Genomic DNA, 15,373 nt, shown 5'->3' with positions numbered 1-15,373 from the left:
ACCTGCAGCGTCACAGCTGCTGGGTCCCTGCATGCTGCCTGCCTCTTTTCTCCACAACTGGATAGCCCCAGCTGGTAACTGAGTCCAACTGGCACCTGTGACAAAACTGCAGCAAAATCCCTTGGAGTCACTTTGCTTCCGCTGACCAGAGGGCGCCAGGGTGAGGATCACATGGGATGGTGGGAAGGAGGGGTCTGCTTTTACAGCACTCCTGGGAAGTTGTCTTTGCCAGGCAGCCAACTTCGAAAGCTGGAGGATGCTGAGAAAACTCTGAGTCACATCAGCCTGCTTGGCCGGGAGAAAATAATGGCAAAAGTAAACATCTCTCAACAGATATGTTAGTCCTGCCCCTGAGGTCTGTGGCAGCAAGCCAATGTCTCATCCCATAGTACAGCCCTCTGGCTGAGTAGTGCTGATGCCAAAGCCACAGTTTGCTATTGCAGCCGCATGCATCTGATCAATTTGACTCCGTCTCCCTGCACAGTGCCAGCGCCAGGCTGCCAATCCCTACAGACCATTGATGGTGCTGCTGGGAGGCACTTTCTGACTGTGGCAACAAGGCTGCTGCTTCGCCTCCGCACAACATGATGACCTGGAGGGGTGGACGGTGCAGTCCAGCTCTGTGACAGTCATCTGTGAGGCACAACCAGACTTTGTCACTGGCCATCAGCCCTAACGCTGCCCACAGGGCCCAGAAGCTGTAGCTCATGGCTCATCCCCTGACAGCTGATGTAGCAGGCACTGGCATTTCTTTTCCTGAGCCACTGCTCCCTGCAAGCCCCGAAAGCCAAAAACTAAACCTTTGCTCAGCATCCAGATCCCAAGTGCTTCAGAGGACATGCTCTGACTGTGCCTGCTGAAAAACTTGTTCTTCCAACAGCAGGACCTCCAGACAAAGGTGAATATGAAGCTGCAAGGCTTGCAGGCCAACAGCTGTCCAACCACCTTTTTTTATCCCCTGATTATGCACAGAGAATGGCAAGAAAGAGCTTTGTGGGAAACACAGTCAGATCCACAGCAGGCAGGACAGAATCAGTCACTAGACTTCTCTCTCCATGGCGCAGGGATTGCTGATATATATCCAACTACTGTCACAAACTGCTGCAAATTCACACTTAGCTTCCTCCACTATGAAGATGCAGGCAGCTGCCTCTGTCCCCACATCAGGTAGAAAGAGATCATAGCCAGCTCTGTCTGCAGGGGCCATTCAGGTCATTCAGGCTCACTTCTCATACAATACAGGCTGTAGAAACTTGTCCTCTCAACTTCCTGAGAGGCTAGAACATATTCCTTAAGCAAGTCAGACAACTTTGAGCACTAGAGCCCTTGCTTACTGTGGCCTGCTGCTTCCCATTCCTCTCCTCCAACCATGTCAGACCACAACAGCAGAACAGGCTGCAGAGATACGTTGCTGAGCATCTCCTCAAAGATGACTCCATCTCATTCAACATAATGTGGACGCAAAGCCCACTGCAAGCATCAGTGCAGCCACCTGCATCTTTCCTGTTGGGCTAATCCATGCCCATCAGATCTGCTTTTCCCCAGCACTGGTGCCCTGGAGCCTTCTGAACACTTCTGCTGGTCCATAACCTAGCCAAGAAAAGCTGCTACACACCACACTGAGTCATTCAGATCCCTTCCTATGAAACACCTCCTCTGCAGGGTGCTCACATGCTGCACCCAGTGCTAGTCTCTCCAGAGGGACTCCTGGGTGAGGGGTCCCAGACAAAGGTGATGCACCCTTGCTCTGACAGTAAGGTGCAGGCCAACAGTTGGCAGTTCAAGTATCCACAAGGGGAAAGAAAGCTGTCAGGTGGGAACAAAAAGGATTCAGAACACCTTCCCAAGCATTTTGCAGGGGACAGAATTGCTCCTATGCCTGAGAGCTTGCTGGGAGGCATGAAGTTTCTCATCTCATCAGACAAGATTTTCTGAAAGTCATTAAAACCAACAAACTCCCTGCTCTAATGGCAGAACTGCTTTAGTCCAATCTCAGGGCTGGGTTGGAAATCATCCTCACTGGGTGGGCTCTATTCCTACACTACAGAACACCCTCTTGGGGAGAAAAAAAAAAGGATAAGGCAATGCTACCCATAGCCAACAGGTTGGAAGAAAGCAAACAAAGAGGTGCCCTTTGCTTGTCACACCCCTCTCCAGAGACAGCTGTTGGCAGTGTTGGAGGGTAGAGGCAGAGGCACCTTCTCCCACGCTGAGAGACTGGTAGCACAAAGAGAGGCAGAGCTCACAGCCTCCTCCTGGCAAAGCACCACTAAGATCTCTGTCTAGCCTCAATAGCACCTGAGCTGCCAGTTCCACCCACTCCTGCATTCAGAGCAGTCCTGAGGGTCATTTCTTAGAGCCCTTCAAACTGCCGTATCGTCCCTTGGCCACTGAAGGGCAGCAGGACACCTTTGGTCCCCCCTCTGTGTGGCCATGGTCCCCGAAGTCTCTTCATTTCAGCAGCAAGCATCGCAGGAAGCACCATTCTCTGCACACTGCTCTCCATCCTCTGGAGGCTTAACCCCACCACTGAAGAGACCAGATAACAGCGCTGCAAAACAAGGCACAAAGCACATCACTAGCACTGCAACCAGGAGAGCTCTCAGGTGTCCTGCTCCTCAATGGCCAGCCTGGTCTGCCTGGGACCTGTCACGCACTGCATTGGGAGTTAAAAAGAGAAAGTGCTGGAACAGTTGGGAGCAAACCCAGGCTGCAAGCCAGAGATGCACCTTACTTACCATGCTGTTGGCTGGTTTGCTGGCATGTGCCTCCATCTGCTGCCAGTACTTCTTTGATTCCTGCACGATATCTTCATGGGTCATCCCTGGGAACAAAAGGGTACAGAACTGAGCTACCCTGCCTTGGCCAAGAGATGGAGGGAGAGGTTTCAGGACTTCCCATGCTGAGGCTTACAAACCCCTGTGTGACAGACAGCTCCCAATGTACCTACTGGTAATGTCAGGGTTGTGAGAGGACCCACCACAGAATGTATTTAAGCACAGGCTAAGGAAGCTCCTCTCTCCACACAGGGCAAATAAAAGGGGTAAGAGTTAAGTTTCCTGGGCTCACTCAGACCTGGTGTTCTGCTCAGGTTGTTGCAAAGGACCCAGATGTTGCCTCCAAGATGGTGATTCTTGGCACGGGGTCAAGACCTTGACCAAGGCTATCCCTCAACACCGCATCAACAGATCCTACCCAACACCCTCAAGACAATGCTTTGTTACTGTTGATCTGTATATTGGAGTTCTGGGCACTAGCTTGGAAGATCACAGATATTCTGTCGAGATATCTAGCATCTCCAAGACCCCAGAAGTCTCACCTAATCCCTGCTGGGATTAATTAACCTGCTACTTCATCAATCAATAGGTGAAGAGCAAAGTTGAAATTCAGCACAGACAAACACCAAGTGCAATCAAGGTAGCAAGGAAAGACCAACAGCACAAAACCAACCAAGGAACAGCTATGAGTACGTAGCCAGCAAGGAAAGATCTGCAAGGCTTCAGAAATCAGAAATGCAATATCAGACATCAAGAAAAAGGGTTGTTCAGACCTTATCTAAAGAATTAGCTCCTGACCAACTCAAGCAGTGAGGGAACAGCCCCTGCCAGCACCAGCAGGCTAGGTGGGCACTATGAATCTCAGAGTGCTAAACAGCAAGAGAAAAGTATGTAAGAGTAGGAAATGTCTGGTCAATGTGAGGCCTCTATTACAAAAAAGCCGTGTTATTTAAGTGCTATAAAGACCTGAGATAGCTGCCAAAACAAACTGAAGCAAGTATCTTAAAACAGCCAGCTGAATGCAACAAGTGGGGTGCTGAGGATGGCCCTGATGCAGCACCCCCAGCAAAGAGAGATTGCAAAATTGCTTGCTTTGCTTTTGCCTACAGATTTTATTATTGAAGTGTTTCCCAGACATGCCACATGGACATGATCTTTGATCTGAGAGCCAGCATGTTCCAGAACTTAAAGGCCAGCAAACACAAGTTTTCATCTCAGTTTAGGCTGTGTGTAACTTGGGTAAATCACAGCATTCCTGACCTCAGTTTCCCCACCTGTGACTTCAGCTGTCTAGGTCTCTGCCAGGCAACAATACTGCTGTTTGTACAGGGCTTGGACAGAATGAAAAGCATTCAGGGAATTTTACCATTCTTCAAGAACATTTGCTCAGGCCTCCAAAATGGCAGCTGCTGCACAGCCAGTACTACTCCCAGATCAGAGCTGTTTGTGGATTTTCTCCTTCTTAACCATTCATCCCGGAAGAAACTCCGCAGAGTTAGAAAAACTGCAACTCCCTCTTTCGTGTCCAAGTATTCCAGAGCTGGACACAACATTTATCTGTACTTTGGGGGCAGAAATTATAAAGCTGGGAAAAAGCACAGTCAAAAAGGACCAAAGCAGCTCCCATCTTCTCCATTCTGCACACCTGCACTGTGATCCCTGGGGTGCAGAACCGGCAGGAGAAGCATATACAGTTCTTGCCAGAGGACTGAATTTTAGGTCAAGTTCTTAGCAAGTGAGTGCCTTCCTCCAGTCCCAGAAATCTGAATTAACTCAACAATACAGTCTAGAAATGTGGTGGTTGGGGAGAAAAACAACCCTCCCAAATATGAAAAGATGTTTTCCAATACACCAGCTCTCCAACGCATGAACAGTCCCCAAAGAGATGATTTGGGAACCAAAAGACTCATGTGTTGATTACTTGTATTTCAGCTTCTTTTGCAACACCATTTGTGAGGACAAAGCCTCTGTGATTTCCACTGATGGAAGAAGATAGTAAGATATGTCTGTGAAAAGCCACAGTGAACAAGAAAACAGTCCTGCCTGCCCAAATTTTCACATCTTGGGAACCTTTACTCCACTAATACAATCCTTTATCCCCATAAACAAAGCCACAAGCTCTGTAAAAACTCAAATGGCTGCGAAATGCAACAGCCCCGTGGTTTTAAATGCAAGCTGCTGTGAATGATGCCCCCTTCCTATTATTGCCAAGCAATGGTGCCCAAATCAAACTCTCTATTCCAAGACTAAAGCATTTCCAGAAAATACTGACAACTACCTTTCATCTCTGTTTCCATAATGAGGGATACACTTAAGAGGGGTAATAAACTACCACTCCAAGAAGGAAAACTCACAAGGAAAGCAGGCTCATATATACAGCCCAGCAGAAATAAACAAACAAACCAAACCACACAACAAACAAAAAAATATGATGGCCCTCCCATTGTTGGAAAAGATGGCAATAAGTACAAGGCTTACTGACCACCTCTGCAGCTAAACTCATGGCTTGTTTCATCTCCTCAGCTTCCTGTTTGGAAATCACTTCTTCAAGCAAAGAAGGCAAGAAGCAAAAATCAATCTAAGCAATTTCTTCTACAGTCTGAAGAGGAAGAAATAGGGGAGGGAGGGGAGGAGGGAGCAAAACCATTTTTTCTAAAAAAAAATTAAGTAGAACATTACAAAAATAAACCAACCATGGGGTGAGGAAAAGAGCAAGGTGCTTGAATTTTAGAGTGCCCAGACTACTGCAGGCAGTATCATCAGCATGTAGGGCAGCAATGGTGGCTTATGGCTCACAGGCAACATGGTCTCAGAAACTCTGATAGTGTCATTTTTTCATTTCCTGTGGCCACAAGCGAAGCCCAATGGGAAGAACAGAACATGGTTTTTGCTACTTGTTCAGTAGTGTTCAGTGTGCTACTTGCACACAGTTCAGTGTGCTACTTGTTCATCTGTATTCCCCACTGAGTCCAGCCAAGGACAAGGACTGCACTGAACAACGGTGACAGGCGCTTCACAATAAACTGAAGAAGTTGCCCCCAACGACATCAAAGAGTGGTGAGAAACATCCATAACATGTTTCCTCTCTGAAGTACTCTGGGCTGGGTCCTGCACTAAACAAGGTCCTATGGGTAAAAAAGATGTAGGTAGCATTGTGGGTGGACCAGCATCTACTCAGTTAACAGGAGAGCAGCAAAAGAAACCCTCCAACATGTCAGAAAAAAACAGAGGACTGAAAGTGCCAGATGTGGGAGTGTCATCATATGAGTGACCTGAATGTAATTTCTGCAATAGCCTCTTCAGAGCCAATTCATCAAAGCCGTTTTGGGGAACACTGAGTATCTTGTCAGTTTCCACTGTTGGTGGATTTGAAACTGGAGATGCACAGCCTTCCTTTGTGTAACTGCTTTGTAACCTACACACGCTGCCATTCTCACTGCACCAGATGCTCACTCAGGGATCCAATTGCTATTTAGAGTCTTGCACAGGATTTAAGCACCGAAACACCTCTGGGGATTCATCTCTACCTAATAATAATGTCAACTTATGCAGCTGGTGCCAAGAGAAAGGCTTCCTGGTTTGCAAATTACAATAGCACACGTAAAGGGACAAGGGCCAAATCAGAATCACAAAATGGTTTGGAAGGGACCTTAAAGATCATCTACTTACAATCCCCCTGCCATTGGCAGGGACACCTTCCACTAGACCAGGTTGCTCAAAGCCCTGTCCAACCTGGCCCTGAACACTTCCATGGATGGGGCAGCCGCAACTTCTCAGCCACAGCTTCTGGTGCCAGGGCCTCACCGCCCTCATAGTGAAGAATTAACCCTAATATCTAATCTAAATCTACCCTCTTCTAGTTTAAAGCCATTCCCTTTTTCCTATCATTACATGTCCTTGTAACAAGTCCCTCTCCAAATCATCTCGCAGAACACCTTGGTCCTCTTTTCTGCGCCCCTGAGGATAAAAAGTATATGCACATGTTGAGTGACAACCTCTCAGTATTCCCAAATCACCCTCTTCCCCTCTAAAATGGCATGGGGTACACAATGGAGGAAACTCAAGAGTACACATCACCAGCCCTGCACCAAGTCACACTCACCTGAATATTGCTGCAGCAGCCAGACCTTGAGCTCAATGAAACTATGAGCAAAGTGGCAGCTGTCCTCGCGCAGGCAGCCGTACCGCACCTCATGCCGGCACACGTCAAACTGGAAGTGCTCCTGGAACTGCCGGATTTTGGAGTACTTCAGGGAGGTGGAACGTACGATGTGGACCAGACACCTGCACCCAGGCCAGAGAAATATGAAGCATCAGAGGAAAAAATCTTCACCCCCTCCTCCTTACATGTGACTTTCAGACATTTGACTCAGCAGACAAAGGTCCTCTGGGAGAGACAGACTCCCACTGGGAAAACCAAATGCCTGCCTCCTCACCCTATCAACCCTAGGTAGGTATTTTCAATCTCCTCAGCCCATGGGTGATGCTCTGCTTAAGTTCACAGATAAGACACATTTCAAAGTATGCAGCAAAGATACTAACACCCCTGGCTTAGCAAGTCCCTAAGCCTCAAGTTGCCAGGAACCACAAGGGTTGTACTACTGTGTACTTGATGTGTTTCTTAAACTTGTTTTCCTAAACATTCATCACCAGCCAGAGGTAGGATCCTGAGCTAGAGGATCTTTGGTTTGACCTTTATGTAAAGGCCTAACTGAAAGGCAAATTAAGTCAAAGGCTGACTTCAAAGGGCTTTGCCAGTGCCTGAAATCCCTCAGCACCAGAAAGAAACTGTGTGCAGGCTGAAGCACACAGTGCTATTTATCGTGCTCTGAGCTGCCCTATGATTGGAACCCATGGGGAGGAAAGAAAGAAAGAGACCAGTGCCCTGGAGTTAAGCTGGCTGGACTTGTGAGAGATTGCTCCCATCAACACCGAAACATTCACTCACTTGTTGTCATGGAAACTGTGTTTGGCAGAAAGGTTGGAGCAAACAGATGGTGTGTCCTTGGTCCCTTTGCTGATAATCCGGGGTTTGCTGTCAAAGCAAATCTGAGAAGAGAAGAATTAGCATGCTGGGAAAATCTTAGAGAGCAGTGAACCAGAGCCACTTCACTTGGAAGGGGAAGAAGAACCAGAACCAGCCTATTCTAATGTTCAAAGTCAGAAGAAGCCTGGTGAAAACTTTGTGGTAGGGCTCTAAAATAAAATAAGCAAACTTTTGGAAAAGCTTCCAGACAACATTTTTTGGCTTATTCTCAACAGTATTTTCCACTGTGGTTGGAAAACTTTTGGTCAGAGCCACATATTCTTTCCTAGTTAGCCAACACAGCAAGAACAAGGGCGAAATGATGGGGAGAAATAAAAGAACAGCCAGTTCACAGCAAAGAACATGTCTCTTTACATGTACCACTGCCAATGTGGGGAACCTTCTGCTGCAGACCATCAAGATGGTACAAGTCAATCCTTAACTGCCTGTCTCAGTGGCTCAGCACAGACATCAAGTTGGAATTCACTGATTTACAGGGTTCTGATTTCTAAGGTAGCTGGAGCTAAACTACAATTCAAAGCAACATCTCAAGACAGAGGAAGAGACGGGTGATCCCATGAGGCTGCGTGCACCTGGTTCAGCTGCAGGAGGAAAACTACCTCTCCTTTCTTCTGCACAGCTGTACCCACGACTCACTGCCCTTCTGGGAGCAGGGCAGTGGCTGGGACATATAAAATCCTAGAATTTAGTAGGTTGGAAAAGGCCTTTAACATCGTCAAGTCCAACCGTTAACCTACTACTGCCAAGTCCACCACTAAACCATGTCCCTAAGCACCACATCTACAACTTCTAAATAATCCACACCTTCTAAATACCTCCATGGATGGTGACTCAACCACTTCCCTGGGCAGCCTGTTCCAATGCTTAATAATCCTTTTGGTGAAGAAATAGTTCCTAATATCCAATCTAAACCTGCCCTGGCACAACTTGAGGCCACCTTCTCTCATCCTGTTGCTCGTTACTTTGAGAAGAGACTGATCCCACCTCACTCCATCCTCCTTTCAGGCAGCTGTAGAGAGCGATAAGGTCCCCTCTGAGCCTTCTCTTCTCCAGACTAAGCGCCCTCGCTTCCTACAGCTGCTTCTCATCACACTTGTGCTCCAGACCCTTCACAAGCTTTGTTGCCCTTCTCTGGCCCCGCTCCAGCACCTCAGTGTCTCTCTCATAGCGAGAGGCTCAGAACGGAACACAGGATTCGAGGTGCAGCCTCACCAGTGCCAAGTACAGGGGGATTATCACTGCCCTGGCCCTGCTGCCACACTGGTGCTGATACAGGCCAGGATGCTGTTGGCTTCTCGGCTGCCTGGGTACAAGCTGCTCATATTCAGATACTTGTTGACCAACACCCCCAGGTCTTTTTATGATGGGCAGCTTTCCAGACACTCTTCTCCAAGTAGCATTGCATGGCGTTGTTGTGACTCAAGTGCAGGACCCAGCACTTGGCCTTGCTGAATCTCATACAATTGGCCTTGGCCCATTCGTCCAGCCTGCCCAGATGCCAAATTGGTGCTGTCTGCAAATTTACTGAGGGTGCACTCGATCCTCTCATCCAGACCATTAGTAAAGATATCAAACAGAGCTGGCTCCAATACTGAGCCCGAGGAACACCACTAGTGACCGGCCACCAACTGGAGTTAACTCCATTCACCACCACTCTTTAGGCCTGGCCATCCAGCCAGTTTTTTACCCAGCAAAGAGTACACCCATCCAAGCCATGAGCAGCTTCTCCAGGAGAATGGGGGGGAAAGTGGTGTCAAAGGCTTTACTGAAGTCTTGGTAGACAACATCCACAGCCTTTCCCTCATCCACTAAGTGGGTCACTTTGTCATAGAAGGAGATCAGGTCGGTCAAGCAGGACCTGCCTTTCACAAATCCATGCTTACTGGACCCGATAGCCTGGTCGTCCCGTATGGGACACATGATGGCACTCAAGATGATCTGCTCCACAACCTTCCCGGGCACGAGGTCAGGCTGACAGGCCTGTAGTTCCCCAAATCCTCCTTCCAACCCTTCTTCTGGATGGGCATCCCATTTGCTAACCTCCAGTCAACTGGGACCTGCCAGGTTAGCCACGACTGCTGAGAAATGATGGAAAGTGGCTCTGAGCACTTCCACCAGCTCCTTCAGAACCCCTGGGTGGATCCCACCCAGCCCCATAGACCTGTGTGTATCTAAGTGGTATAGCAGGTTGTCAATCATTTCCCCTTGGATTACGGGGGCTTTGTTCTGCTCCCCATCCCTGTCTTCCAGCTCAGGAGTCTGGGTACCCACAGAACAATTGGTCTTGCTATTAAAAGACTGAGGCATTAAGCACCTCATCCTTTGTCACTATGTCCCCCACCGCATCCAATAAAGGATGGAGATTCTCCTTAGCCCTCCTTTTGTTGCTAATGCAATTACAGAAACATTTTTGTTTGTCTTTTACAGCAGTAACCAGATGAAGTTCAAGTGGGGCTTTGGTCCTTCTAATTTTCTCCCTGCATAACCTCATGATACCCTCGTTGTCCTCCTGAGCTGCCTGCCCCTTCTTCCAACGGTCATAAGCATTCCTTTCCTCCCCACCCCGAGTTCCAGCCAGAGCTCTCTTCAGACAGACTGGTTTCTTCCCCACCAGCTCAGCTTTCGGCACATGGCAATGTGCTGCTCCTGCACTTTTAAGATTTCCTTCTTGAAGAACGTCCAGCCTTCCTGGACTCCTTTTCCCTTCAGGACTGCTTCCCAAGGGACTCTGTCAACCAGGCTCCTATCAGGCCAAAGTCTGCCCTCCAGAAGCCCGAGGTGGCAGTTCTGCTGACCCCCCTCCTTACTTCTGTGTCATTTTGTGACTGCTGTGCCCAAGACGGCCTCCAACCACCACATCACCTACAAGTCCTTCTCTGTTCAGGAACAACAGGTCCAGCAGGCACCTTCCCTAGTTGTGTCACTCACCAGCTGTGTCAGGAAGTTACCTTCCACACACTCCAGGAACCTCCTAGGCTGTTTCCTCTCTGTTGTATTGTATTTACAGTGGACATCTGGTATGTTGAAGTCCCCCACGAGTACAAGGTCTTCTCCCAGCTGCTTACAGAATGTTTCAGCTGCCTTTTCATCCTGGTTGGGTGGTCTATAACAGACTCCCACCATGATTCCTGTCTTGTTGGCCTTCCCCCTGATTTTTACCCATAAACACTCAACCCTATCATCACCATCATTAGGTCTAGACAGTCAAAACACTCCCTAACATACAGGGCTACCCACTACCTCTCCTTCCTTGCCTGTCTCTTCTGAAAGGTTTATAGCCATCCACTGCAGCACTCCTGTTGTGCAAGTCATCCCACTGTGTTTCCATGATGGCAACTATCAACATATCAGTGGTTCAGACACATACTGAGGAGATGATGAAGGGTGCCTGCTCCCTCCCACCAGCTCTGTACCTCACAGAGGAAGGTGAAGATTCCTTGATGTTCCTTGAGGAGCTTGGCAATGGTGAGGCTGCTCTGCTTGATCCCACCTAGCGGGTCAAAGAGGAGGTCACGGTTGAGGGTCCCCTTCCTCTCCTCCGTCCACACGTCGATCTCTTCCTGGTGGTACGCGAAGGTGCAGTTATCCCCGTACTTACAGTCCTGCTTGTTAAGCATATCTACAAAGCAACAAACAGCACACACCACCACAGAGGGAGGGCGGCCCAGTCAGAAACTAAACTCTGTCTTGTCTCCTCCCACTGCCCACACCTCACAAGGAGCTGAAAGCAAGAAAACAGAGAGTTAAAGAAAAAAGAAAAGACATCTCCCCCCAAGTTTGCCTATACCCAGGACATTCAGGAATGTTAATGCAAACTACTGAATGGTGACAATCTCAAGTAATGACATCTGCTGTGGAAACTGTCTCAAAATGGAGGCCTGCTTTAATGCAGTGCTTGGCCAGGCACAGACCACAGTTTAACCCCTTTTAAAGCCAATCCATATGAAGTTCTCCTAGCAGCCCGGCACTCAGGAGACCTGTTTTCTTGGCTCTTGAAACCTCTCCGGTACTTTGTAAAGACACTGCCTCAGGGACCAGTCTGGTCACATTGCCTGCCCATACAGAGGGATAGGCTGGAGCAAAGCAGCAAGCAGAGCGAGCTTTTCCCTAGGCAGAACCACAGCCCTGCCATGGGGCAGCTGGGTGGAGCAGGACTAATGCAGGCACATGTACAGGAAGCAAGTTCTCAGAAAAGCCCATGTCAACAGAGCAGCTCTGAGTGCTTGGCTCTGCACAGCTCCTCACTATGCCTTTGCAACATTTCTGCTCCACCACTTTAAAAGCTGCTTGTTCTCCACAGCATGGGAGCTCACTGCCTTTCACTGTACTCAGCCTCCTGGTCCATGAGCTACTGATGGGACAGGAAGACCCCAAAGACAGCACACGATACCAAATGGAAGTCCCCTCCCAAACTCCCCTGGTGCACACCAAACAGCCCCTTCCCAGCCACTGACAGCCCTATCCCCTCCAGATCACCTTTGCAGAGGTAATAGGATCCTACAAAGTTGGTTTTGGTTGGGCGAGGACGGATCCTCTTCCAGGTCTTATCTTCTGAGTTCTTCAGCCTGCCCAGCAGAATGTCCCGCTTGCACTTGTGCTCCAAGCCTTCCCGGTAGGTGTAATCACCAGCCTTGGGCCCTGCAGGACAGAATAACCCCATCAGCCCAGGCAAAGGCAAACCCTAGCCTGAGTCAGTGCTCTGGCTGGCAGAGCACACGCATCACCTGTTTTGGGGTAGCAGATATGACAGGCTTGTTTGAAGACATGAGTAGATGCCAGGGGGTTCTTCACCAGCAGGGCTGTGTTGGGCATTACTGGTTCTGGCTGGGACAGCAAGTGCTCGGTGACCTTGGGCACAGCTGGGTGACTCACTCCACCAAGGCTGACCTGAGCAAAACCACACATCCCTCTCTTTTCAGTTCTGCAACCACATGGAAGAAACCTCTCCAACCCCCTGCCCCATGCCAGTCTCTCAGAAACCCTTCTCCTTTTCTCTCTCATCAAAATGTTTCCATCTGAAGTGACATTTCCAAACGAGCAGCATGCAACTCTTTCAAAGATGATAAACAGTGTGGTATGTTCACTTCAAAGATGGGCCTCTTTCTCTTTTGGTAAGGGACCTCAGTTTTCTATTGTGAGTCACAGAACAAAATGTCCCACTCACTCCTTCTCATTCCTTCCATCACAACCAACCCTGCACTGGAAGACTCTCATATTAACCCTATCCCAAGTTGGGAAAAAGCTGAACCACTTATCAATAAGTCTTCAGGGAACAGATTAATTTGAGGACAGAGACTTTGTTTCACATTGATGTTAACAGGACTAGCAGATGACAAGAACTTAAGAATAATTCTTCTTCCAAGCTTGTCAACCATAGATATCCCTCCCCCTTTTCTCCAAGACAGGAAACATGCAACAGGGGCAGAAAAGTGTATATGAAAGAGCCTTTTGACAGGGACAGAGAGGAGCAAAGAACCTCAGCAGTCTGAAGACAAAGTTGGCTTACTCTGCCTCATCCTTTAGTGTTATGTGGCTGCCAGATATAGGCAGCCTCCATGATCCCCTGCTGACCCTGCCTAGGTCACGCCATGTTTACCCTGGCAACATGCAGAGTGGCAGATAAAAATGAAGATGGAACTAATGTCTTCCTACTGACTCTGGGGAAATCTTTACCTGCCTTGCCACAACATGGGAGGTGACACTCACTGGGGCAGGTTAAGAGGAGGGGCCCAAATTACCTACATCACCCAAGTCACTACTACCTTGGCTCCAGAGCACCTTGGGACATCAGCACGAGGGAGCGGCTCACTCACCACGGGGGATGGTTTTTGGCTGCCAGGTGGGTGTCGCAGTTCCTGAGGGCTAGTTTCTTCTGGGAAAAAGAAGGGGGAAAGAGTCCCACAGAACAATCATTTCACTTTCAGAGGCAGTTTTGCTCACAAAAAGACAAACAAATGCTTATTAAAGCAATTTGCTTTATTTCTTTCATAACATTTTAATACTTTCTTCCCCAAACAACCAGTCTAAGTCTTCAAAAGACTCCAGGAAAAGCCTTCTGAAACACTACTGAACCAATTATACGCTGCTGAGCACTGGCATTCCCAATGTGGCAACTCCAAGGAAGCCCAGTGCTGAGGTGAATCTGAGCGTTGAGGTGCTGACTGGCCACAATCTCTGCTCTTCTCAAAATACTTTTGCTGACAGCATATTGCAATACTGGGGTCAAGTTAGCTAAGAAAGAAGCCTGCCTTCCCTCCTGGGACAGGAGGGGACAGACTTTTTGGCCACAATCCTCCAAAACTTTGCTCCTTGTGACATGAGAGTACAGTGGCACAAGCAACAGGACACTTACTGCCCTGAAAACAGAGATGTGAGAGACCCACCTTAGCCTCTACCATTCTGCCCAGTGCTACAAGGTCACGTATCATCTAGAACAGTCACCAGGATTTTGCTCATTTGGTCCAAAATGTCAAAGAATTCTTGAAGAAGGTGGAGGAATCATGCTATAGTCTAGCAAATTGTGCCAAGGGAGGTGTCAGGGACAGCAAGCCAAGATTAAATCTCATTGCTCATCATTATACACCTTTGTGTTCCTTTCTCCTCTTGAGATTTTCCACCATGCGCATACTGTTTATCTGGGATTACACACCTATAGCCTTTCTCATTACTCCTGAGCTAGACAAAACCAGTTGCTCTGTCCAAGACAACTCCCTGTCCTCTTCTACATTTACACTCCCATTCTGCAGCACCAGCAGACAAAGCTATAGACAGATATCCTCAGCACTGAAGGAAATAATTTTGGCACACATTCACAGCTAAAGCAGCACAAAACCCCATCAGTCCTGCACTTACCAATGGCAAAGGAATCCAAGGCATCCAGTGACCCTCTGCTTGTCCCAAAGGAGTCCAGGGCATCAAGCCGTGAGTCTGTGTAGGGAAGCAGATCCAGGGAATCCAGCGAATCTAAGGTAGAGCTGGCACTTCCTCCTGGCGGGGCCTCAAAGGCATCCAGGACAGAGGAGGAGGAAAGCTGCTTGGTGGGATCCATCACCAGCCCAAAGGAGGCAGGTGGCAGTGGGGTGGAGACAGGGATGCTGGCTGTCACGACTGGGGGCAGCAGTGGAGTTCCCCCCGGAAACACAGGGATCAGCTGGGGCATCTCTGTTGGCAGGTTGGTAGGAATGGTGCCCTGGACCAGAGACTTTGGGGAATCAGGAAGGGAGAGGATAAACAGCAATTAGGAACAAGGAGCAGAGAATGAGTAAACACAGACAGCAACAGGCTCCCGCTCAAGTGCGTGTAACAGAAGGATACCCAGCAGCTCCATCTGCCTGCAGACTTCCCACAGACCTTCCAACCTACACCGCACAGGGTCTGGACCGAGGTCCCTGCGGAGGTGTTGGACTACCTGAGCCCATCAGTCTGCAAGGAAGAGCCATGTGCTGGGCACTTAAACCAGCTCAGGTCAAGAACCAGTGAAGCTGAGCACACACAGTGCTGAGGCCAGGCTGACAACTACTACTCATGGCACCTCTCATCTGAGCTTTTT

The 15,373-nt window shown here is 48.8% G+C and overlaps 1 protein-coding gene across 8 annotated transcripts in view; it reads right to left on the bottom strand.

Annotated features, from left to right (window-relative positions):
- Nucleotides 1–15,373, bottom strand: part of ZC3H7B (zinc finger CCCH-type containing 7B) — a 51,001-nt gene that overhangs the window by 13,641 nt on the left and 21,987 nt on the right. For 6 of the 8 annotated variants that reach the window (XM_030478779.1, XM_030478778.1, XM_030478782.1 and 3 more), the window contains 8 exons: nt 14,677–15,025; nt 13,587–13,696; nt 12,549–12,711; nt 12,301–12,462; nt 11,238–11,443; nt 7,726–7,826; nt 6,880–7,061; nt 2,739–2,824 (listed from right to left, as the gene is read on the bottom strand). In XM_030478779.1, the coding sequence (XP_030334639.1) occupies nt 2,739–2,824; nt 6,880–7,061; nt 7,726–7,826; nt 11,238–11,443; nt 12,301–12,462; nt 12,549–12,711; nt 13,587–13,696; nt 14,677–15,025 (1,359 nt within the window). The remainder of the gene's footprint in view (nt 1–2,738; nt 2,825–6,879; nt 7,062–7,725; nt 7,827–11,237; nt 11,444–12,300; nt 12,463–12,548; nt 12,712–13,586; nt 13,697–14,676; nt 15,026–15,373) is intronic. The other 2 variants (XM_030478783.1, XM_030478785.1) reach the window with 1 other exon arrangement.

Source organism: Strigops habroptila, chromosome 3 (assembly GCF_004027225.2).
Source record: "Strigops habroptila isolate Jane chromosome 3, bStrHab1.2.pri, whole genome shotgun sequence".
Taxonomy (NCBI): domain Eukaryota; kingdom Metazoa; phylum Chordata; class Aves; order Psittaciformes; family Psittacidae; genus Strigops; species Strigops habroptila.
This window is presented reverse-complemented; position numbering and strand designations above follow the sequence as displayed.